This window comes from Molossus molossus, unplaced genomic scaffold (genome assembly GCF_014108415.1).
Source record: "Molossus molossus isolate mMolMol1 unplaced genomic scaffold, mMolMol1.p scaffold_m16_p_17, whole genome shotgun sequence".
Lineage (NCBI taxonomy): Eukaryota > Metazoa > Chordata > Mammalia > Chiroptera > Molossidae > Molossus > Molossus molossus.
In genome coordinates this window covers 37,769,803-37,796,931 of record NW_023425352.1, presented here as the reverse complement: position 1 = coordinate 37,796,931, position 27,129 = coordinate 37,769,803, and the positions used below count along the sequence as shown (strand labels likewise).

General features: G+C 34.0%; 1 protein-coding gene across 2 annotated transcripts in view; it reads left to right on the top strand.

Annotated features, from left to right (window-relative positions):
• PCDH15 (protocadherin related 15) overlaps window positions 1–27,129 on the top strand; it is a 737,327-nt gene that overhangs the window by 597,778 nt on the left and 112,420 nt on the right. For both annotated transcript variants that reach the window (XM_036264711.1, XM_036264710.1), the window contains 3 exons: window positions 645–757; window positions 18,563–18,672; window positions 20,600–20,740. In XM_036264711.1, coding sequence (XP_036120604.1) covers window positions 645–757; window positions 18,563–18,672; window positions 20,600–20,740 — 364 coding nt within the window. The remainder of the gene's footprint in view (window positions 1–644; window positions 758–18,562; window positions 18,673–20,599; window positions 20,741–27,129) is intronic.

Sequence of the window (27,129 nt, the reverse complement as noted above, 5' to 3'; positions counted from 1 at the left end):
ACTTTTATTTACAGCTAACACATTTTAAGACTAAAGCTTTTCTTTAGTTTGCATTATTTGAACAATTTCTGCTGTACAGTGTGAACTTGGTTTTATATGTCGGAATTGTTTAAAGTGTGTTAAAGTATAAAGACTTCCAATTTTATCCTCTATAGTAAATATTTCTGCCCTATAGTCTTGCAGACAATTAATTCGTTGGAAAATTAATTTCCTTTTATAAGCAATCTAATTAGTTGTTTGGCCATCGATGTGACTGAATTTAACACTTTTTAAGTAAGTGTTAGTGCTTATAAAGGCACATGTTTTCACTGTAGGCACCAGTGGGATTGTGGAAAATAGTTTATCATTAGAGAGATGTATTATAATATACCTGTTTTACTGGTAGTTTTATTTATCATAGAGTTAGTAACTCAATTTCTTTGAGTTGTCTCATCTGAAAATGAAAATAATAACATCTACCTGGCAGGATTTTGTGAAGATTAAATGAAGATACTTTTAGCTTACACTAGTACAATGTCTACTACCTGGTACTCAGTGATCCTCCTCCTAGAACCAGGCAAGCCAGTAATTAAAAACAGATATAGAAAAATGACACAGTACTTTTTTGTTAAAACCTTTAACATGAATTTATATTACTTTTTAAGCTGGTGGTTATTGCGTTTGATGATGGTGAGCCTGTGATGTCCAGCAGTGCCGTAGTGAAAATTCTTGTTTTACATCCTGGAGAAATACCACGTTTTACACAAGAGGAATATAGGTATTGTAATTAATAAAGGGTTTTGCTTTGTTTTGGTCTCTAAAAATTGATGTGATATATGAATTTATCAATGTAGTGTTCTCTCAGTTCTGCTCAAAGCTTTTCTAATTAACATAACATATTTATTTTTAAAGTTAATCTAGTTAAATGACACTTTAGTGTAAATAATATCAGTTTTATTAATGCTTTGGTGAATAATGGATGCTTTACAAATAATTAAAGCAAGCTTTGAAAAATACAACATTCCTAGGTTTAAAATACAACTGATTAATGGTCTTAAATGGTGAGAAGTCGCCATTTAGTTTCTTATTGACATATATACTATGTTATCCAATTTGGACATGTATCAGAAATGATATTTTCCCAAAATTCAGTGAAAGAGAGACACACAGAGAGAGTATGTGTGTGTTTGTGTGTATAATACTCATTATACATTACAGCTATGGTGTTAGTATGTATACTATCTTAGGCAGGTCAGGCTGCCACAACACAATGTCATGAACTGGGTATCTTAAACAACAGACCTTTGTTTTCTCACAGTCCTGGAGCCTGAAGTCTGAGATCAGGGTGCCCACATGGTCAGGCTCTGGTGAGGACTCTTCCTGGCTTGACCGCTGCCTTCTTCCTTGTCCTCACTTGGAGGAAAGTGAGAGAAAGCAAGTACTCTGGTGACTCTTCTTGTAAGGACACTAATCCCTCACTCTCAGGGCCTGATCTAAAGCTAATTACCTCTCATTAGCCCTATCTCCATTGTTTTATTTTTGTCTCCAAGTTAAACATTAATGGATTTTCTTTATTATGTTAGAACCCACAGGAGACATATGAAAAATACAATACACTGTGAAAACACAATAACAGAAGCTCACAGTACTGAGGAAGCATGAGGGAGAAACACTGAGCTGTGTCTGACCATGATCAACATGGTACTGAGCTGTTTCTCAGAGGAAGGTAGAGATTAGTTACTCAGCAGGAATGTGCAAAGATGCTGTGCACAAAGATTTGCATACACAGAAACATAAATGTGGACTATGGGAGATGCATTGAATTCCACAATATTTTAGTAGGTTAGTCTAGCCAGAGAACAGCTGGAAGAAAATTTTATATAAAAGAATACTATCATTTTTTGGAATTTGTACTTTATTGCTTTGATCATTTCTAAGAATTAGCAGGGGCTAAGATGCTGAAGGAGAAGATAGGTGATGCGTCTGGGAACATTTACCACAATCAACTGGGTTGTTTTCCTCTTTCATTAAAAGCTGTCCTTACAGCCCAGTGGGTGTGGCTTAAGGGATTGAGCATAGTCCCATGGACCAAGAGGTCACTGGTTCGATTCTCAGTCCGTGCACAAGCCCGGGTTTCAAGTTCAATCCCCAGTAGGGGGTGTGCAGGAGGCAGCCAATCAATGTTTCTATCTCTCTCTCCCTCTCCCTTTCTCTCTCTCTAAAAATCAATAAAGAACCCAGCTGGTGTGGCTCAGTGGTTGAGTGTCGACCCATGCAATAAGAAGTCACTGGTTCAATTCCCGGTCAGGGCACATGCCCAGGTTTTGGGCCAAATCCCCAGTGGGGGGCATGCAGGAGGCGGCCAACTGATGTTCTCTCTAATTGATATTTCTATCTTTATCTCTCTCTCTCCCTTCCTCTTTCTAAAATCAATGAAGAAAAAATGTTATAAAACTAAATAAAAATCAATAAAGACATACTTTTTAAAAAATCTGTCCTTACAGTATTCAAGTACTAAGTTAAATTACATAATTACCAGAAAATTCTACATAACACATATGTAAATCATTGAGATATAAACTATATTTGCAACAATATAAATTATTTCTTTCTTTATTAATTTATTTGTTTTTGTTATAGATGTTTCTCATTTTTCCCCCATTGACACCCTCCTCTTCATCCCCCCTGCCCCATCCCCAGCTTTGTTGTCTATGTTCATTGGTCATGCGTACATGCATGTAAGTTCTGTGGTTTATCTCTTCTCCCCCAAACCCCCTCCTCTGAAGCTTTTCAGTCTGTACGCCACCTCTATGTCTCTGGGTTAATTTTGTTCAACAGTTTGTTTAGTTTATTATATTCCACAAATAAGTGAGATCATGTGATATTTGTCTTTCTCTGCTTGGCTTGTTTCACTTAGCTTAATACTCTCCAGGTCCTTCCATGCCATCTCAAAGGATAAGAGATCGTTCTTACAGCTGCATTGTATTCCATTGTATACATGTACCACAGCTTTTTAATCCACTCTTCTACTGATGGACACTTGGTTTGTTTCCAGATCTTAGCTATTATAAATAGTGCTGCTATGAACATAGGGGTACATATATTCTTTCTGATTGGTGTTTCAGGTTTCTTAGGGTATATTCCTAAAAGTGGTATCATACAACTCAACAAAAGGAAGACAAAGAACCCAATTAAAAAATGGGCAGAGGAACTAAATAGACACCTCTCCAAACAGGAAATACAAATGGCTAAGAGACATGTGAAGGAATGTTCAACATCATTAATCATCAAAGAGATGCAAATTAAAACAACAATGAGGTATCATCTCACACCTGTCAGAATGCCCGCCATCAACAAATCATCAAACAAGAAGTGTTGGAGAGGATGTGGAGAAAAGGGGACTCTAGTACACTGCTGGTGGGAATGCAGACTGGTGCAGCCACTGTGCAAAACAATATGGTGTTACCTCAAAAAGTTAAAAATTGAACTGCCATTTGATCTAACGATCCCGCTTTTAGGAATATACCCTAAGAAACAATATGAATTCTTTATTAATCTGTTTTAAAGGCCATTTGCTTCATTATGTTTATAATTATCAATTTCCTTTCTTTTTAGTTGACATGGTCACCTCCAGTTTTTTTATATAGAACATACAGTTTTCTGCTCTTCGAGAACTTACTTGAATATTCATGTTGATCTTTTTAAAAACCAAGATGAATGTAAACTTACTTTCGTTTCTCATTATATTATCTAGTAGATGCTCACAAAAACTGTACTTTTTGTTTGAGGTGTGTCCAAAAATCGCTCACAGTATCGGTTTCAATAAAATCCCCATCTTTGTCCTCCAAAACTTCTTACCCCAAATTTATTTATTCCTTGGAAGCTTCAAGAGAAGACGAAGGTGGTGTAGTGCATAACACTTTCCCTTACATATACTCTATAAATGGTGTTTCTTATCTCTGGGATTTCATTTGGAGCTAATTTCCTTATTGATAAAAGTATGCTTTGCTCTTCAACTTTTCTAGCTGAAATATCATGGCATTATGGCCAAGGTCATAGATTTCATCAGGGCGGTGCTCATTTAGTTTTCTTCTTTTAATTGTCTTTATTTAATGCCACCTTTTAAAAATAATTTTTCAGTGAATAATTTACCATTTCTTACCTTCTCTGCATGGAGCTACTAACTGCAAATAGATTCTATTAATAAAGGTAACTTAGAGAAGAAGCAATTAGCCATTTAATTGCTGCTAAAATTAAGAACAGTCACATGATCACATGTGGAAGAATTTTTGACCTTCCAGAGAAGAACATTTCTAACTGTTGCATACAGTGCCTTGGCTATCCCAGTTCATTTGTTATTCTAATATAGAAAGGTAATTTGGTAATCTTGTTGCATCCTGCAGATTCTCTGAAGAGAATCCTATCTGAGAATCAACGTAATAGCTATAGTAGTACTTGAGTACTTAAGATAATTTAGTTTTCTACCAGACATCCAGAAATTTGGACAGTAAAATAGTCATTTTAAATATTGGCAGATTATACTACTTTTTGAATAAGTGTAAATAATTGAATTTAAATGTTCATTTAGGCTTAAATTTTACCTAAAATATGGAATGAACTATTTAAAACAAAAAAACTTATGGCTGATGATTATTTTTTCTTTATCAATCATGGTATTTTTAAATATCTTTGGAGAAGTTCAGAACAGAGAATTTCTGCATAACTCTTAAATATGTTCTTCTTTTTTCTGGGCATACAGCTAGACTACGTTTCCTAGCCTCACTTTCTATATGGAGCCAGGTGATTTTGAGTACTGGCCAATAAAATGGGGAACACTATGGTCTATACAATTTCTTGATCTGATTCAAACTTTTCCCCTGTTGGATGGATGAAATGAAAAAATACCCAGGAAACCTTGGGAGCGATATGTTGGCAAAAGTAGAAATATGATATAAAAGGAGCTTAGATCTCTGAATCACAGCTTAGAGGAGCTATTAACTGGGGATGCCCTCAGTGAGCCTTTGTGTAAGCAGGAAACATGAGGGTATATCTATTATGTTAGCTTGTACCATTTCAGTTAATATAGCGGCCAACATTTTATAAGTATGAAACAGCTAATATCACATAATTAATCATTTTAGAAACTGTTCTCATTCATATTGCAGTATTTCTCAATTTATCATTTTAAAACAGTTGTCATGGTAGAATATTTTTATTCTTATATGGTAGTTTCTTTTTATATGTTCAACTACTAGGTTTGTCAAAATATCTATACCATTTCAGATTTCTGTGATGGCCAACTATCTCCTTTCGAAGCAAAAAATTTAAAAAGGAAAAAAAATATAGAAGGGTTGCTAGAAATCTCATATGACTCTTTCCCTCTCTTACCGGTTTCAAACCCATTCCCTGCTTCAGCTGGAGGCACATAACTTCCAGAGATGACACTGTTATTAATACCTGGTTATCAGGGTGATCCCGTGTGTTGGAATTGAAGAATGGCAGAATATGCCACCCCTAATTGTGCCACTTTTGGCATAAAGATTATTTTGAGCTAAAGCACTTGAAAAACCACAGATGCAAGAAGGACATTCTAATCCCTTTTTTTCCCCTACAAATAGGAGATTTAAAACTCCTCCCAGCCGGTGTGGCTCACTGGTTGAGCATTGACCGAAGTACCAATGTACATAGAGGATGTGAGTTCGATTCCCAATCAGGGAACGTGCCCAGGTTGTGGGCCAAATCCCCAGTGAGGGACATGCAGGAGGCAGCCAATCGGTGTTCTCTCTCATTGATGTTTCTATATCTCTCTCCCTCTCCCTTCCTCTCTCTCTAAAATCAATAAAGATAAACAAACAAACAAACAAACAAAAAAGTAAAACTCCCATGTGGCCCCGGCCGGTTTGGTTCAGTGGTAAGAGCATCGGCTGGAGGACCAAAGATTCACAGGTTCGATTCCAGTCAAGGGCATGTACCTTGGTTGTGGTTCTGTCCCCGGCCCTGGTCAGGATTCCTGCAGGAGGCAACCAGTCGATGTGTCTCTCTCACATCAATATTTCTCACTGTCTCTTACCCTCCCACTCTATCTGAAGATAAATGGAAAAATGTTCTTGGGTAAGGATTTAAAAATAAAAAATAAATAAAACTCCTGTGTGAAAGATGCCCTTCTTACACCAGAAAAAAATACCATTATTATGGGGAGTCAAAGCCAAGAGAATTCTATCTAGACAGTCTTCATTAAAATAATGATCTCCCTTTAGCCTCCCTACATAGCTTAGTTTTCTACAACTGCCTTTCTTTGTTCACCTTGACATAAAAGCATGTAAGTTCTGTTATTCCTTCAGGTCTTCATTTTATTATGAGGACTCCCATGTCATGCAAAATTTATAAAAATAGATCTGCTTTCTCCTGTGAATTGGTGTTATGTTAGTTTAATACTTCGCTCTAGCCCAAAGTCCTAAGAGGATAGAGGTAAATTTTATGGGGAAGCCATAGAATTGCTCCTGGTGGAACACCGTCTGCTTCACATGACCAAATCTGGTGGGACACAATGCAAGATTTCTGTTCTTTGTAGGGTTTGGAGAGGAGGGTGCTCCTGGGCTACAAATGGAAAGCAGTAATCTAAGAAAAACAGCATTGTTAGATGAGGTTTAGTTTCTGCATCTCAGGAATGTTTTCATTTCATTATTAACTTTCAATGCTTTGGGAAAAACTGGTTTTCAACAAATGATTGGGTGTTAAAAAGAGGTTCTAAAATAACATATTTGTTTGTTTTTTTTTTAGAATTTGGAACTGAATTCTTAACCTGACCTCGTCCTTTGCCCCAATTATCTTTCTAAATCTTTAAATCTCAGGATAAATGGTTAGATAAGGTTGGGTTGATGTAAAGAGAAGCCCCTACCTGTTAATGGTTTAGAGAACAACAAACATGTATTTTTGGCTCATACGACAGCATTAAGTGAGTGTTTTGGGTTGGTGATAGCTCTTCTTCATGTAGTCTTCCATGCAGTCATTCAAGGATCCGGGTTAATTTAGGCTCTTGCACCTTTAACATGTTTCAAAACAACTTCAATCATTGCCGTTTCAGTCCATGGGAAGGAAAAGAGGCAGAAGTCCACATCCAGAGATTTTCTGGACTAAGTGAGGAGAGAATTTCAAATTTCATACCAGCTCACATTTTATCCTGAAAATCCAGGCAAATGTCAACACTTTATGAAATGGCAGAGGAGTGCTGTTCCTTGCTAGGTGGCTCTGTCCAAGTTCTACCTCTATTACTGCAGAAAAAGAGAAAGTGATCTTGGCTGAGAACTTTTATCCAATGTGTAATTTTAGACAAATTACAGATTTTAATTGCTGCAGTCATTCTAAAATGAGTTGGTTTCTATTAAGAATATTCAGTATTGGGTACGTAAACTAATGCTGTAATAGTATAGAAACATTTTTACTTTTAAATATGTGGTAGGGAAGTAGAATGCATTCTTCTTAAAGTAATAAGAGAATTAATACTTCTTTAATATGAAGCAAATCAAAGGAACATTATGGAGTGTTTTAAATTATTTACAGTGATTTCAACATATCCCGTATTACTATTACATATTCAAAACTAAGCCTTTCTGGAATTCAAGCTAAAATTTGGCTATTTGATTACAATTAATTACTTTCTCCATTTTGCAGAGAAGTTTTCATTGTCTTCATCATAGAGTAAAAGAAATTGAAAAGAAAACATCATGGCAGAGTGTAAATGAGAGTTGTGAGCTATAAACTAGCTTTGTGGAAACCCTCAAAAATATTTGAAAGGTGGCATTTTCTATTGAGCAAAACATTTTCCAATGTACCAGTTCTATCTAGAAACAAAATCCGTTATTTCTTTTATAAAATAAAAAACATTTCAATGTTGAGCTACTGATAATTGCTAGGTTGTTGAAATGTGGCACTAGATCTGTCGCTATCTTTTCTAGAATTATAAAAGAACAGTAGCAACCAATAAATAATAGACATTATAGTAAATACTTTAAATATTTGCTAAAAGAAGAATGTATTAGATTGCCAGTTAAAGTTTTGATGACAGATAATTAGGTTAGCTGAGCAATGTAAAAGAAGAAATAGAACAGAAACCAAACCCTCATTTTACATACTTAATAGTTATGTCTGTTTTTATTTTTTTCATATTTATAAACTCCCTTACTTTCTGCTAGATTATTTAAAAGAGAAATAATGAAGTTTGTAAAATTATTCAAGGATTTTTTTCCAAAGACCACCCTATATTAAGTGAAATAATTTAGTTTGTCAAGATTAGAATTTCCTCACATTTATTGTGTTAATAATTCATAATATTGGAACATTTTATACACATTGAAAAATGATTTGATTTTGTCTTTCCTCAAATCCTGGGAACTGGAGTTGTTTCCTGATGGGCTGGCTTCAAGCAGTTTTTCAGAGTAACAAGCTACTCATAATGGGAAAGCAATTTGCCCCTTACAGATTTGCTCTTATGATGGCCAGATTTGCAGTAATTCTTCAGATAAGTATGCACTTGATTCTCTTTGGTCCCTAAGGCAGTTTTAATAGTTGAAATAGGCTCATTTTGTTAATTTCATGACCTCTTCAAACCAATCTTTACTTGAGTTGTTTAATTAGGTTAAATGGAGGATCAAGACATCATCTGCTTCATCTATTTGTCACCAGATGAACATCTACATTTTCAAGGAAACATTGCATTCTTAAAACTTTCGAAAAGTATGACCCTTCAGGTTGTATAATATTTATTTATATAGCTGTCAACAACACTTATATTATTTAGAAGCATACACACAACCCAAAATTTCAAAATTGTAAACAAATTTTTATTTAAATACATCATTCTTAGTTGGTTCTTTCAGTTTCTCTTTTTGACAAACAAGGAAATATCAGTAATTTCAGTGTCTTAGAGATTACATGCACAAGCCATTTATTTATTTTTATTCTCCTTTTTTTCTTGAAACAAATTTCTTAAATAATTAGTGGAGTTTCTTTATCCCTTGTTATTGAAACACCTCTCCCTTCTCAAAATAATCTCCAGGTGATTTTATTTATTTATTTTTTTACAATAAATTAAGTTCAAGTATTTGCCCCTTGCTCATATAAATAATCATAAATTTTGAGTTATTACCACTGAGGCAATTGAGAAGTTTCTCTATTTCCATATGCAATCTCATGTCTTTATTATTATTTTTTTAATCCTTACCCGAGGGTGTTTTCTATTTATCAACAGGTTGACTGGGGGGGAGGAAGAGAGAGAGGAGAGAGTGAGAGACAGAGAGACGGAGAGACAGAGAGACATTGATGTGAGAGACACATTGACTGGTTGACTCCCATACTGCCTGAACAGGGCCAGGAACTGAAATGCAACTGAGGTACGTGCTCTTGATCAGAAATGAATCCTTGACTCATTGGCCCATGGGCCGATGCTCTAACCACTGAGAAAACTAGTCGGGGCTCATGTCTTAATTTAAACCATTTTCCTTAATTTGGTTTTCATTGGAAGCAGAGAAAAATATGTTATTCCTACTCATAAAACTTCTGTTCTCAATGTCACATCGTATAATGAATGAAATATACCATAGAGATCATTTAGTCAACATAATAATTTAATACTTGATATCTCTAATATCCTTTTCACAAAGTTTACTAAACTGTTTTTTAAAAACTTATAGTTGTAAGAAATGTTCTCCTTAATCTTTGGATAGTTGTGACTGTTGGAAAGTTCTTATGCTGAGATTACTATATTTATTCTTTTAAATTATTTGTATGTATTTTTCTCAGAGTCCTCATTAATTTTAGCATTCACTCCCTTTTCTAAGTAGTATGACTGTATAGAGAAGGAAAAGTACTTTTCCCTGTACTCTTCTGAGTACTTAGCTGAGATCCTTGTAATAAAAAACAGATTAATAAGAGAAAAACAAAAAAGTTTATTAACATCTATATTTTATGTATGCCTGGGAGATATCCAGGAAAAAATGAGTAACTCACAGAGGTGGCTTTATAATTCAGGATTAAATAATATCTAAATGGCGAAAGAGAGGGACTATGTTGTTCTCTTAGGGAGAGTAAATGATTTGCAGGAAAGATGAATGGGTCCTTAGAAGAATAGATGGGAGGTATGATAGTTTGTGACAAAGTTTGTTTGGCTCTGTGATAAGAGCCAATCTTTTCCAATTGATGAAAGCTCCTAGGGGGAGGATCTATGACAGTTGAGTTACTTTTGGAGGATATGTCTTTAGATAAAGAAAGGGAGCTCAAAGAGAACCTCTCCCTCAATTTGCTGGTTTTAAAGTGCCTACAGCTCAAAATAATTAATATACTAAAGTGGCATTTACTAAACTACAGTTGAATTTTGGGGTGACATTCTGTACTTTTCAATTGAAACTGAGCTAAACTCTTTGGTTGAGACAGATATGAAAAATAATATTTTCCTACTAATCATGAAAAGGAATCTTGACAAGGATTGAGCTTATTGGGAAAGAGGACTGTGTTGTCTGCCATTAATGTGGAACAAAAGAGTGATAGTAACCATGTAGTAGCTGATCTCAAAGAAATGCCCTGGCTGGTTTGGCTCGGCCATTAGAATGTCGGCCTGCAGACCAGAGCACCCCTGGTTCAGTTCCCACTAAGGGCACGTACCTTGGTTGCAGTTTGTCCCCGGCCCCGGTTGGGATCCTGTGGGTGGCAACCACTTGATGTGTCTCTCTCACATTGATGTTTCTCTCTCTCTCTTCTTGTCTCTCTCTCTCCCTCCTGCTCTATCTGAAGATAAATGCAAAAATGTCCTCAGTGAGGATTAAAAAGAAAATGTTCATTGCAGTTTCTCATACTAGTTGAAAATGTCCTAAAATGTATGGCAGTCTCTTCTACATTGTTGTAATATTTAAATAATGGTTTACTATAATCTTCAGAGTTTGCTTTAATAGACATATTAAGTCTATTCAGTTTATTCATCTTCATTTTAATATATTCTATATTAAATATTTTTATATTTATATTAATATTCTATATTCTATATTCTTTATTTTTCCTAGAACTCTTTTGTAAATGTTTATATGTATATTTTAATTTATTGTAGGTATTTCAGAATACTAATACTCCTTTCTATCTTTAACCTCATTAATGTGCTGTGTTAGTTCATTTCTGCCCTCTAACAATTAGACATCAAGGTGAGATTTAACAAGAAACTATTTTAGTAGGTGAAATACTGGTGTGAGAGAAATGAGGGAGAAGTGGGGTAAGGTTTGGAGACGCTTCAAACCACATGCATTCTATAAGGTTGCATAGAAACATCCTAGCCTACTGAATCTTTTGAGTGACTACTCTGTCATTTAAATGAGGTTGTGCATAGTGATCGGTAATCCTCATTCCATAGTGAAATGTCCGAGAAGTCCTGTGTCTCCTAGGAAGGACCTGCCTTAGCACCTTTGATTTTCTTAATCATTAAGCAGCCTCTAGGTAGCATGACCTTTATACAAACACGGCCATTGACTTCAGGACACAGCAACTGGGACATTGATCCACCTGCTTCATATAGTAGGAGGCTGTGAGGCACACTCTCAATTACCACTGTGTGATCATAACTAAGAGGTTTCCAGTCAATTACCTACTTAGATCTTTTGGAAAATAGTTATACTATCAGAGTCAGAAAATATATTTTATATATATTTCTCATTTAATCTAGACAGAAATATCAAAAATTTAATAGTAATTCGAACCCATAATATTACTTTAGAATAAAGTAACTCTTGTAGGTCAAGTTATCATACAGAAGAATGACATTTGCCCTTCACCTCAGGATGATGAACTAAGACTTATGCACACTGAGATTCACTTGTCACCAGTTTTAAAGGTAAATATCATGGAAAGGTCAATACGTCTGGAATAGATCATAGAGTCTAAATGTGAATATTGATTTTGAGTGGGAAATGCAGTATCTGACACAATTTATCAAAAATTTTATTAAAGGCAGTTGTTTACAACTTTTCCAAACAACTATGCTAGCAATATAAACATACCTTTTATATTTATTTAAAATGGACATGTATCAACATTGGTTATTAAACTTTCATGATTTAATGCTGCATTTATATTAATTTTTAAAAGATTCATGTATTTTAAAATGGAATTTCCATAAAAGCAAATAAAAATTTTGTATTTTTTATAGAGAAAAGAGAAAGGGCAAATGCTCCTAAAGTATTTTATTAACCTGTTGAACAAGTTGATATTTTACTAACTCTTAGAAAAAATATTGTGAGTCTTTTTCAATTTCCAGTATTATTCAAATGTAACATATCAAATCCAAAATTAGAATATTATACATATATAAGTATCTTGATACTTATAAAAAAATTGAAATCCCCTGCATGGAGAAAAAAATCTTATCAGTTTTGCTATTAAAAAAATAATAACACTTGTGGATAAATGTGAATTAGTCTTGCAACAAATGACAACGCAAAAATTTATACAGCGTACATTAAAAATATCTTTTAAGTGGCTTTGTATTAAATAATAAAAACAGAGTTGACTTTATAAAGAACTATAAAGGATTAATAGTTTACCTCCAGATATGCAAAAACAGAGAAAAAGCATCATTTAAAATTTAGAAATCCATTTTTATATACTGTGACAAGTGAAAACAATTTTACAACAATGGCCAAAGGAATGCTGAATGAGCAATTCCAGTTCATTATACAAGACAATTAAAATTACCCTACATTGAGGAATATTGCCATCATTTTTATGTAAACCACACAAGTTTGAACTTCGTAATTTTGAGAAAAGAACTATTGGTCTTGATTTCAAAGAATGAAAAAGAAACACTATATGTAAACCATTACTATAATATGAAACAAGGCCACATGCAGAGAGCATCTCTTGTTTGCTAAGATTGTTTTCTATTTTAATTTAGATTGATTGTCTAATATGAGAGATGACTTGACCTTAAATTAACCTTTCCTGTTCTTTCATGGCACTACTCAAATTTTGTTTTAAAGATAATAGATGTTTGCCTCTTTAACTATTGGAAGAATGATATTTTACAAATTATATTCCTCACTCTGACCCTATGGACCTACCATATCAGAATCTTTAAGCATGATCCTCCACCCAAAATAAAATCTAAAATTTTAGATAAAGAATCAGCTAATTCTATGGTTTTAAAATTTGAAAGCCAATGACTTAGATAAACTCTGTTAAAAACATCAATAAATAAAACAAACATACACACACTAGACTGCAGACTTAGCTTTCAAATAGTGTTTTGAAATTGAGTCAGTGTTGATGACTCAGGGCGATAGTTCTTGTCTTCAAGATGAGGACACTTCGTGGATCTGAATAGAAGCAAAACATAGCAATAATAAGCACACTTTGGAAAAGGTGTAAAAAACAGTATATAACAGCATATAACTTTTACTAATTTAAAATTCTTATCTACAGTCCATCAGAAGATTTCTGAGAGAGCTGGGGTCTCTCTCCTGATCTATGTCTTTTTTACACTGTTTTTCTTGTTTAAATATGTAAAATTATATCACCCCATGAAATTACTTCAACATCGCAGATAGTAGGAATTCCAATGAGTGTTTTTTTTCTTTCCATTGTCATTCAATTCCCCCATAGTAAGTATAAAAACAGTTTCTTAATTGGTACTGATTTGCAAATATATTGAACTCAAACATGTCAAAATAAATTAGATTTGTTTCTCAGTAGAAAGAAAGCAATAGAGCCAGATTGAATCCCAGTGTAATTTTATAGCATCTATTTACAAACACTTTTGTATCCTAAACTGCCCGGCATTTAAAATAATTAGGAGTTTAATGTAACATATATAACATTTCCTTTTATTGTTACTTCTTAACCTAACAATAAAAGTAAATTTTAAATAGTAGAATAATTGTTTTATCGATACGTATACTGTGAAAACTGAGACTAATATTTGGAAACTAAAATTCTGTTATTTTAGTATGGTCATTATTCAAAAGACAAATATGGTATAAAGCATTTAATCGAGACAGATTTATGGTAGCCTACACTTTCTAAAAAAGAATCAATTTGAAGTGTTAAATAAAATATATGAATTAGTTTATACATCTATAAGAAAGTGATATTCTAAGTATTTTGCATGTAAATTTTGTATCAGTTAACTTTACCGGGTTGTACTCTATCTGCCAAGATTTAGTTGTAACCAAGATTTTGAGTCACTTTCTTCTCACTAAAATGCAGCAGTTTGTGGTACATCTTTATAATGCTATATGATTCAGTAATAAAAAGCACCAATCTACCAAAGATGTGGAGGACATTTAAACATATATTGCTAAGAAGCCAGTCCACAAAGACTACAGACTGTATGATTTAAACTATATTATATTCTCTAAAAGGCAAAAGTATATAGACAGTAAAAAGATCACCAGTGGCAGGTTCAGGGGGAGGAAAAGATGAATAGATGAAGAACAGGAGATATTTTTGGTCACTGAAACTACTATGAATGATACTGTAATAGTGGATATATGGCAAATACCTGTGTCCAGAGCCACAGTACTATATAATACAAAAAATGATGCCTGCTGTAAACTTCAGATAATAATATCTTGATATTGGTTCATCAATTGTAATAGATGGACCACATCAAGGCAAGACATTAATCGTAGGGAAAACCAGGGTGTGGGTGTGCATATGGTACTCTACTTTCTGCTCAGTTTTTTTCTGAAAACTTAAAACTACTCTAAAAAATAAAATGTATTAATTTTTAAAAATATGCATCTACATGAAAAATCTAGGAGTGTGAGGATGATGCAAATAATAAGATAATAAACTGATAAAATTTAAATTTTATATCATAACTAAGGTTATTCAGTTGAATTATTACTTGGTCTCTAAGTATTAATTTCGGTGATCTTAAAATTTCAGTTCAGATCTGTAGGTTTTGTTTACAATGGCCAATAAAGACCAAAGTACTCTCCTTGGGCAGTAATAGGAGCTAGTGATACCATCAGGAATATGTCAGGAACATGGGCATCTAACCCAAATCAGATCAAACCTTGTGAAAGAACCTCTGGTGAAATCCCTTTCTGAAGACACCTTTAAAACAATTGAGGTGTCCTTCGAAACATGATTGGATAAAGAAGATGTGGCACATAGATACAGTGGAATATTATGGGTCCATAAGAAAAGATGAAATACTGCCATTTGCGACAACATGGATAGATCTTGAGGATAGCATGCCAAGCAAAATAAGTCGAACAGAAAAAGTCTGCAGCCTTATGATTTCACTCATACGTGGAATATAAAATTGAAAGCAACAAATGAACAAACAAGATAGACAAACAAAAACTCATAGACACAGACAACAGTATGGTGATTACCAAAAGGAACGGGGGTGGCAAGACAGTAAAGTGTAAATGGGGTCAAATATATAGTGACGGAAGGAGAATTTGACTTTGTGTGGTAAACACAATGCAACACACAGATGATGTATCATAGAATCGTATACTTAAAACCTACGTAGTTATAATAACCAGTGTCACCCCAATAAATTTAATTTAAAAATTAAAATAAATAAATTAAGAAACCAACTGCCTCTCCAGTGTTCAAAGTCCACGTCTGTTAAAGATATTTCATTTCTTTTAGCATGCTTTTAGGAGTCTGTTTCTGGACACTGTGATCCTAGATCTTGATCTTAAGTTTCATTGGTAAAGCCGTCTAGTTCAACTATTGGGTCCTACCCGTTTTAAGCACCTCTTTCATTGTAAAAGTGCTTTTCTTCAGTTATATCAGCCATAATTCTAGCTTCAAAAAGTCAAATTCTTGAATTTTAGACAAAATAACTATTTGTTTTGAATTAGGTGTTAAAAGGTTAATTGGAAGAAGGTTAATTATGCATTGTTTATATAAAATAAATGAACTGCAACTATGTGGATTACTAGCAGGAGAAAAATTTACTTTTAAAAATGTCTCTTTGAGGAATCCTTTATTTGGCCATAACATTTGCTTCTTAAATTAATCAATAGGCTGTGATTGTACTCAACAGAAAGAAAAGAGGGAATGAGAAATCACATCATATCAGACTCAGAAATATAGAACTGGAAACTACCCTTTAAAACCTAGATACCCTTTAGATACTTTACTCTAAAAAAGATAAACTATCCACGCATAAGTCAAACCGAGTCAGATGATGCTTTAAAAAATAAATTTCCATTGGCTGCCAAAATCTATAGAATTTACATAAAATTTTGAATTTATTTATCCACTATTGATTTTTTTTTTTTTTGATAGAGAGAGAGAGGAATGGAGAGGGAGAGAGATAGAAATATCCATGAGAGAGAATATCGATTGGCTGCCTCTTCCGGATTGGGCCCACAACCTGGCATGTGCCCTGACCGGGAATCAAACTGGTGACTTTTTGGTGCATGGTTCAATGTTCAAACACTGAGCCACACCGGCTGGGCTACTTGTCCACTTTAAAATCACACTAGACTTGCACTGTTGCATAGGAGTTACCCTTACTACATAGAGCTTGCAATGTGACCAATTCTTTAATGTTGCCATTTTTCCTATTAATTTATGCTCAGCTCATTTTATTCAATTTTGTTATCTTTCTATCCTCTCTGTCATCTGATTATAAGAGTCTTGATTTATACCATTTGTTTCATTTTTTATTCAAATTATATCTGATTCCAAAGGGAATATGTAATTTACCCCAATCATATAACTGGTACTTTCCAGGGCATAAAACAAAAATAAAATGGGTCCTGTCTGGCAATAAATAGAAAAGAATTTAAATTTTGTAATCTAATGCTCATTATCATAGAGGTTCATTTAATTCTAGCCTGGAGAAAATTGCATTTTTATGGTATGTTTTGACTCTGATAGAAAGAAGTGTGTTGGAACAATTAAGACAAAGGTTAATAAGGAGATGTTTTGTCTAGAAGTAAATCTGTTTTAAACATTTAGTAACAAAGATAATTTTAAATGCTTTTACTAGAATGTATTACATTTAAATTCCTTCTTAAATTATACCAGTTAATTTGTCCAGTATTAGTCATTTCCATGCACATTGTACAAAAATATACATAAAATATTATTTTTGAAGTTTGAAGTAAAAGATGGCATTTTTCTAATGTTAAAGCTTAAGGTACATTAGCTGAAGAATTTATAGTTCTGTACTTTATAAGGATCAATAAACAAATTAATTGTGGCAGATAAAAACCTTATCTTTTATCTGATATAGTAAGAAGAGAGACAAATAAACAATTTAAGCATTATTTATTCCACAAGAAGTAATTTAATGAAGTAAAATAATGAAAATTATTTAGAATACAATAGTTTTTCTGATATAAAGCTTAAGTTGTACATAATTTGATCTGTCATAAGTTAAAAATTCATTGCTCTTAAAATTCAAGCCATGTGTATCAGCTATATATTGCAGCATAACAGTATTAACACAAACTTAGTAAGTTAAAACAATATATATGTCATCTTGAAGCTTCTTGGTTCAGGAATTGGTCATCTGTGTTCTCTATTTTATAGTTCCACACAGTATTGAATCAAGGTTAACGGCCAGGGCTAGGGTCTGATCTGCAGTTTGACTAGAGAGGGGTCCACTTCCAAGCTCATGTGTTTGTTGGTAAGATTCCATTACTTGTGGGATGTTGGACTGAGGGCCTCCGTTTCCTCACTGGCCATTGGCCAGACCTCACTTTCAATATCTTGTTATGTAGACAATTCCACATGTTCACTTACTTCATAAATCCAGCCAAAGAGATAGAGCCTACTCACAAGATGAAGTTGCAAGATAAAATCTTATGTTAAGTAATCTACTTTGCCAATTTCTACTAGGAAGAAACTAGTCACTCTCTGCCCCTCCTGAAAGAGCAGAGGAACACTCAAGGGTAGGAATATCAGAAGTGGGAGATTACTGAGGGCCTTTTTAAAGAGTACTGTGTTTCCATAGCTCTCTGATTTTAACCCTTTTCATGTTTTTATTTCGTAATCAACATTATCAACCACTAAGCAATGTGACAAACAGAAAATTGTCTTAATGCCTCTTTATAGTCTAAAATAGCATATAATGTATCTAGCCATAATCAAAGCGGTCCATCAAAACCAAGGCAGTTTTGTAAATGCCTTCCTTTTGTGGAGGACTGCTATCATTTTGGGTTCAGTGTTAGCAAGAGTAAGAACTAGAAAGACACTTTTGAAATTCATTTGCATAAATATGACAACATCAACAAAACAGTAACAATTTTACTTTAGCAGTTGTAGCAAACTGTATCAATCTATTGTTTTCAGTCTAGAAGGCACTTTAAAGAAAAGTGAAAATAATTTTTTGTATGGTATGTTCCATCTTAAATGAAAAACAATGCAAGCAACAAGACATTTGTGAAAAAAGCGTTTATATGAGTTTAAACAACTTGTTAAGGGCTGGAATCAATGTTGTACTTTCTGAAAAACTTTAGAAAATAGTATTATTCACATAAACACACAAATAAACTAACACTATATTAACTTTAAAACTCCTTCCTGACAAAATGGGCAATAAAAAGTTTAATTATCTTCCCTATACTTGCAGACCTCCTCCAGTAAGTGAGCTGGCAGCCATAGGGACTATGGTTGGTGTCATTTCTGCTGCGGCCATCAATCAGAGTATTGTGTACTCCATTGTTTCAGGAAATGAAGAGGGTGAGTTGATGTTTAGTCTGTGTTTTCACCATAAACTAATCAACTTGGATTTGGAATTAATTTCAGATTGAATTATTATTTACTCTATATTTCTTTAAAAACAAACAAACAAAAAAAAAACCACCATTTTTATCTTACCTGTACTGTAATTGGTAATTATGTGCTGAATCTGATTAAAATTCAATTATATTAATGAAGTGACTTTCCACCCTAGGAAATACTAAATATCCAATTCTGGCAGCCTTCTCCTCCTTCTCATTTAGAGATATTTTAATGACATTTCTTCAAAATTGATGTATGATACTTTCAGCTTTAAGTTCTAGTTATTACTTTCCAGGAGTCTCTTCCATCCATGGCATATATTAGCTAATCCTGAGAAAATGTTTGAACCATAAATATTGAGAATGCCCAAAGAGGCACATCCATGGTAAAAGCCATGCATATTATATATGTTTTTCCAAACAGTTAAATTAGACATATAATTGACAACTGTAAGTAAATACATAATGCAAGTTTTGTCTGCCCATCACGTTTCATGGAGAAGAGAATGGTTTGTGAGCCTCAGGAAGAAGTCAGTGTTTATCCCCCGTTCTTTGTTTCACCGATCGTCCACAAGCTTGTTGTCCTCTGCTTTTCCCTTTTGATGAACTGGACGGCCTGGCATATTGTAGATAGTCAACATATTTAATAAATGCATGAAGAATAAACATGTAATAAATGAATGAATGTTAATACTGTCAAGCAACTTGCACAAAAAATTGCCAAGGCCTTTTTAAAGTATTTCAACAACCGACCATTAGAAGAAATCACTGAACCTAAAGCATGTGGTCAGTACCATACTTTTTTTACTGCCTTCTTGTTTCTACTGTGCTGCTGTGCCTCCTCCCGAAACATTACTAAACTTCCTGTTTCCTTGAACTTCCAGCATCTGAATGAAGCTGTGAATGCTTAATCTGCTCTGATAATTTTTTCTGTGATTCTCTCAGTTCTCTTCCTTAAATACAGCAGAGGGACTTTACTTCTTACCCTCTTCCCCAGACAGTGACCATTTTTACAATCAATTTATTCATTTATTCTACATATATTTATTTATTTATTTCTTCAACAAATATTTATTGAGTATCTATTATATACTAAGTACTCCTCCAGCCATGAGGGATAGAGCAGTGAACAAATAGACGATCCTTGCCCTCATAGAATTTAATCATCCAATAAGAAGAGATAGACAATAAGAAGTATTAACCTGATAATTATATAGTATTTACATAGTAATAAATGCTATGAAGAAAACTAAAGAAAAAATATAAAATGAGTGCAAGAAGTGGGATATTATAAAATTTACCAAAGTGCTTTGCTCTTCACTCAAATATATATTAAATGAGCAAATTCATTTAGCAAAGTATTTTAAGCTACTTAAAATAATACACCATATTTTTAAAATAAGAAACATATTAAATCATCTGTTTTACCCTAAGGTGTTCTTAGCAGGACACTAAATCTACAGGATAATAAGATACATTAAATCATAAAAAGTATAACAATTTAATAACATCATAAAATATTTGGTTAAACAAAATTAAATGAGTTTCTTTAAAACAATTTCTGAAAGTCTTTAATATGTTAGAACACTATCTGAATCTAGGGTAAGTGATATAGTATGCTTTGTATGCAAATATAATTGATCACAGAAACATTGATTTTCAGGAGAATCTCAAGAAAAAGAAAAAAAAAAATTCAAGGTATGCAATTAGGGTAACACTGATATTGATGATTTCTGAAACATAGTTTCCAAAAGCCAGCTTCTTATTCCTTTTATGCACTATTACAATTATAAATATGTTTTTTTGAAATCAAAGTGCTTTTAAAAGAGAACTTTTTTCCCTTGGAGTGTGAAGAAAATGACCAAGAAATTATATTTTAATTCTAGATAAGTTTGGAATTAATAACATCACAGGTGTTATATATGTGAATGGCCCTCTGGACTATGAAACAAGGACAAGCTATGTGCTGAGAGTCCAAGCTGATTCCCTGGAAGTGGTCCTCGCCAATCTCCGAGTTCCTTCGAAAAGTAAGTTATATTAAGGCTTTTTTAATAAGTTTATGGTGTTTCTGCTCACTTTACTTATTAAGTTCTTTTTAAATTTTTAAAATCACAGTTGGCATACCAATATATATTAGTTTTAGGTGTACAACACCTTGATTAGACATTTATATAAATTATGAAGTGATTACCTCAATAAATGCAGTGCCCACACGTAGTTATTACATTGACTGTATTCCCTATGCTGTACTCGACATCCCCATGATTATTTTGTAACTACCAGTTTGTACTTCTAAATTACTTTACCTTTTTCACCGATCTCCCCAACCCCTCTTCCATCCGGCAACCATCAAAATGTTCTATCTATTAGTTTGCTTCTATTCTGTTTGTTTGTTTATTTTGTTCTTTAGACTCCACATACAAGTGAAATCATGTGGCATCTGTCTTTCTCTGACTCATTTAACTCAACACAATACCCTCTAGGCCCATTCATGTTGTTGCAAATGGCAAGATTTTATTCTTTTTTATGACTGAATCAGATTCCATTATATACATAGACCACTTCTTTATCCATTCATCTATTGATGTATACCTAGTTTGCTTCCATATCTTGGCTATCGTAAATAATGCTACAATAAACATATGGATATATATGTCTTTTTGACTTAGTGTTTTAGGTTTCTTCAAATAAATATCCAGAAATGAAGTTGCTGAATGGTTCTTCTTTGTCTCTTGTTATAGCCATTGTTTTAGTCTATTTCATCTGGTATAAATATTGCTACCCCAGCTTTTTTGTTTTGTTTTGTTTCCATTTTCATTAAATAACTTTTCTCATCTCCTCACTTTCAGTTTGTATATATCTTTTGATTTGAAGTCTGTCACTTATAGATGGTCTTATTTTGTTATCTATTCAGTCACAATATGTCTTTTGATTGAAACATTTAATCCATTTGTATTTAAAGTAATTTTCGATAACTATGCTTTTATTGCCATTTTATTATTTATATTTTTGTCTTTCTTTCTTATTATTAAATAAGACCCTTTAACATTTCTTATAACACTGGTTTGGTGGTGATGAACTCTTTTAGCTTTTTATTGTCTGGGACTCTCTTTATATACCCTGCAGTTCTAAATAACAGCTTTGTTGGATAGAGCAATCTTGATTGTAAGTCCTTGGTTTTCATCATTTTGAATATTTCTTGCAACACTCTTCTGGCCTACATAGTTTCTGTTGAGAAATCAGCTGACAGTCTTATGAGAACAACCTGGTAGGTAACTAACTGCTTTTTTCTTGCTGCTTTTAAGATTCTTTCTTTGTCTTTAAACTTTGGCATTGTAATTATGATGTTGCTCCCTTGGGCCTCTTTGGGTTCATCTTGTCTAGGACTCTCTGTGCTTCTTGGACTTATATGTATATTTTCTTCACCAGGTTAAGAAAGTCTTCTGTCATTTTTTTTTCAAATTGATTTTTAATTTCTTGCTCTCTCTCTTCTTCTTCTGGCATCACCATGATGCAAATGTTGGTTCACTTAAGTTATCCCAGAGGATCCTTACATTATCCTCATTTTCATTTTTTTGGAATTTTGTTTTCCTTCTGCTCTGATTGAGTGTTTTCTGCTTCTGTATATTCCAAGTCACTGCTTTGGTTCTCTGCTTCATGTACTCTATGATTGATTTCCTATAATTTATTCTTCATTTCAGTTAGTGTATTCTTCATTTCTTATTGGTTCTTTTTTATGGTTTCTATGTCATTTTTATGCAGTTGAAGTTATCACTAAGTTTCTTGAGCACCCTTATAATCATTGTTTTGATCTTTGAATCTGGTAGTTTGCTTGCCTCCATTTTATTTAGTTCATTTTTTGAAGATTTCTCCTGTTCTTTTATTTAAGACACGTTTTTTTGTCTTCTCATTTTAGTTGCTCCCCTGTGTTTCTTTCTATGTATTAGGTAAAGTTGCTACATCTCCTGTACTTGGTAGAGTGACCTTATGTAGTAGATGTTCTGCAGGGCCCAGTGGTGGAGTGATCCTGGTTACCTGAGGTGGGTCCTTTGTGTGCACCCCCTGTGTGGGCTGTATACACACACTGTCCTTTTGTAGTTGAGCTTTTATTGCAGTTGGCATATCACTGGGAGCAATTGACCCCAAGGATGATCTACTGCAAGGTCCAGCTGCAACTACAGCAGAGGAGTTGCTGTGCAGGGGCTGACCCCATGGAGCAGGACTTGCTTCAATAGGGCTATCATGCCCAACAAATATTCCCCTTTAGTGTGTCACCCATAGAGGTTATTGAGTTAAATCTGGAATCATCTGAAGCTGTCCACCTGGTGCACTGACTCTGGGGCCTCCCCAGTGGTACAAGGTCAGCCACCACCTTGCCCTGTTTGGGGCCACCCAGCAAGAGCTACAGAGCTATCTGAAGATGGCTGCTACTGTGTTGGGCTTGGCAGTATCATGAAGAGACTAAGCAGCAAACCAAGGTTAGCTGCCACTAGTACTGGGCCTGAGGCCACTTAAGAGAAACAGGGTGCACAGAAGTCAGATGTTGCTTGTTAGAGAGATTTTAGGAAAAGTCCAAAGCAAGAGCCAAGAGAGGCCATTGGTATGGAAAAGCCACTGGAAACGGCTTGGGTGGGGCTGCAAGTTAGGTGGTACAGGGTCTTAAGGAATCACCAGGGCAAGACAAACAGTGATAACCAGATTGATGGAGATCAGATATAGTACACACCTGCTTGCTCTGTGGGGAGAGTGCTCAGCACAAGAACAATGGCCTCTATCAGCACTTCTGTCTTAGAGAAAGATGCCAGACAGTTGAGTTCCTCTTCATATGTTCCTGGTAAATTTCCAGCTGCTGCCCCAGCACTGGAGCTCAGAGTGAGTGAGTCTGAGTAAGTATGTAAGTGGTCCCTTTAAGAGGAACACCTGTGACTCCAGAAACCCTCTGTCTCATTTAGCCACACTCCCCACTGGTTTTCACAACCAGAATGTTTAGCGACTTCTCATCCCAGCACTGGAACATTGGGCTGGGGGACTTTTAACTGCCACTTATATGAGACCAGCCCTTTCTATGTTTCTGCCCTTCTACCAGTCTCAATGTAGCATCTTCTTTATATTCTTAGGTACAGGACTTTTGTTCAGCTAGATTTCAGGTGTTCTGAATGATGGTTCTTGTGTAATTTAGTTGTAATATTGATGTGATTGTGGGAGATTCCAAATAATGTGTTTACTTAACTGAGATCTTGACCAGAATTCTGCCCATTTTCTAATGAAATCCATGTCTAAAAGTTCTCAGTGGGCCCTGGCCAGGTATCTCAATTAGTTAGTGTCATCCCAAAGCCAAGATTGCAGGTTGCTTCCTGATCAGGGCACATACAAGAAACAGCCCATGAATGCGTAAACATGTGGAATAACAACTCTCTCTCTCTCAATTCAATAAATTTAAAAAAATAAATAGAAATAAAATTAAAAGTGCTCAGTGAAGAATGTAATAAGATCATTAATAGTCAGAGATGTTTGCCCATTTTAACTTCTCATATATGACAATGCTGAGAGTGATTTCATGTTCTTGAACTGTCAAGAGAAAAGCATACTATTTCTAACCTTTGTGTACAATATTGTAGAATACCACCAATATCTGTGTATGTTAGTTAATAAACATTACTGTCATCTCACTTTGAGGCTCTGGCCAACCCTCTGGAATGTAGTATATATTTAATGATTGCATGACCACTAGACATTTTGTGAATTGTGTGGCTTTTGGTAATTATATATTTTCTTAGAATAGAGAGGGAAACACATCTTAAAATTAGTGACTAACATTCATCATAATTTGTATGTTGCATTAATGTAATTCATATTCATTTCTAGGAGATGAGAAATATTATCTTTACTTTACAAAAACATGGTAAGGAAAGGTTAAGTGATTTCTAAAAATAATACTTGTCAGTAAATAAAAAATGGAAGATTTAGGCTCACATCTTTTGACTCCAATATCTTCCTTCAGCGTTTCATGTCATATAGTTTACCCGCACAGAGAAGCAAGTAAAACTGGTGTGTGAAGGGAGCTGGCGCAGATTCTAAAAGATGTTACCAGTAATAGATAAATGCTGTTCTTCTCCATTCACAGAGGTAATACTCCTTTGCATTTAAGCAATACATCTTTTTTTTTTACAATCTAACCAACACTGTTAGAATCTACAAAACCACCAAAAAAAAACAAATTTAATTTATACATGAGTAGAATAGAGTCTCAGAAAGAGTGTGAAGAGGGAAACAGGATTCGAAACATTTATCTTTTACTCTGAGGCCATTCCTAGACATCCCATCACAGCACTCCATCAATCGGCATTTTGAGAAGGAAAAGAGGTAAAAAGAGAGCATGAGAACCAAAAAGTAAAGGTACGCACACGTATGAATGTCAGAGGGAGAGAGCCCAGGCATGTAAGAGAAAGGAGAGCAAGATGAGAGTAAACGGCAAAAGATTCATTACAGAATTTCCTGTCTCAGTTCATCAATTGACAATCATAAAAAAATTGACTCCTTTCATTTACTTCCAATCTCACTGATCTAGTGTCATGGGCTGCACAGATACATGCAAATCATTTTAAAAATTAGATTATACACAGTATGTCTTTGGAATTAAAGTAATTAAGTTGTCTTTAATGATGATGCATCACTTGCAGAATTAAATTGTTTAAAAATAGCAAACCAATTCTTTGAGTTTTTAAAGTCTTTAACCTGCAAGTAATTATATTTTTACAAAATATTATGTATGCTTCAAATTATAAGTCTAATTGACAAACCAGAAGTTGAAAGGTTAGGGAAGGGTCTAAATTACATAACATAAATTATATTATTCTAAATAATAATAAATGTGAAAGTTAATTGAAAATTGTATTTGTCATCTTTTCCTTGAAAGAAATGAGCAGTTAGATGTAGAAAGAAAATTTTTGTAAAGATTTAGGTGTAGAACTTGAAATTTTTCAATTACAATTTCTGATTTCCAGGAATAGAGATATATTTAGTTATCGTGTATGAATATACCACAACTCGTTATTGTAACTGAATGTAAATCTAAGGCTAATAATCGTATACCTACTGCACACGTGAATGCTTGTATATGTCCCATGTAGAGGTAAGACCTAATAGCCAGTTCATGAATTGTATTCTTAGAAATGCATAAAGCCTGAAAGGTAAATGTTAGGTTGTTCAATGCCTGATTCTTGAATATTGTTATTAATGCTTTATGACTAACCTTTGCCTCTTGAATGTGAAATACAAACTCATGTATTTCTTATACATTTCATGTATTAATGACTGTTAATAGCTTATAATAAATTCCTAGCCATTAGCTATGCAAATAAGATCATTATGTAAATTACAGTTAATTAATTAATTGTTTAAAGGTTCATCTCTTCTTCAGAATTAGCTGCCCTGTGGTCTTTAGCTCTACCACATATCATATGAATAACGATAATAAACAAAATAAATTGATATAATTAAAGAAATATTTTATTGTGGTTTCTTTACCTAGAAGTTACTAATGACGCTTTCTAAGTAAGTTTTACAATTTACTATTTAAATGCAAATTACTAATTAAAATAGAATAAGTTTAGAATTTATTTCCAAAATTTGACAGCAACAGTATTTAAAACATTTTAATCTTTTAGTATGAAAATTTCAAACATAAATAAAATTACAGAGACTATTATAATAAACCCCCCTGTATCAACTACCTAGCTTCAAAATTATTAAGTCTTGGAAACTCTTTCGTCTATATTCTCAATTGCTTGTTCACTCTATTATTTTGAAGCAGGGCAGAAACATAGTATTTCATCTGTAAATATTCCAATATGAATCTCTTAAAGATAAGTACTCTTGGAACTTATCACAGTAGCCTGACCAGTGTGGCTCAGTGGACTGAGCGAACTTCCATGGCTTGAGAGGTCCTAGTTCAGTTCTGTCAGGGCACATGCCTGGGTTGTGGGCTTGATCTCCAGTAGGGGGCGTGCAGGAGGCAGCCGGTTTCTCTCTCACATCTTTGTTTCTATCTCTATGTTCCCTCCATTCCCCTCTCTCTAAAAAAACAAACAAAAAAAACAACTAACAACTAACTTATCACAATACCATTATTACTCCTCCCCCAATTAACAAAAAGTCCAGATAGGACTACTAAGATAAAAATTTGTGGTTGTATAGGTTATCTTGTCTCTGTTGAAACTTCTCAATTCTGCTGTTGTCGTTTAAGAGGAGAAAGACAATATGTAACAAAAGGGTGGGCTGTACTCCAATAGGTCAACGAATGTCTTTGACTGTGCTTTGATCATTTTTTTTTTCTTAAAACAGGCTGTGGACTGGACTTGTATGACGGGCTGTAGTTTGCTGATTCTTGTTCTAATGTTTACTTTTATTTCATATA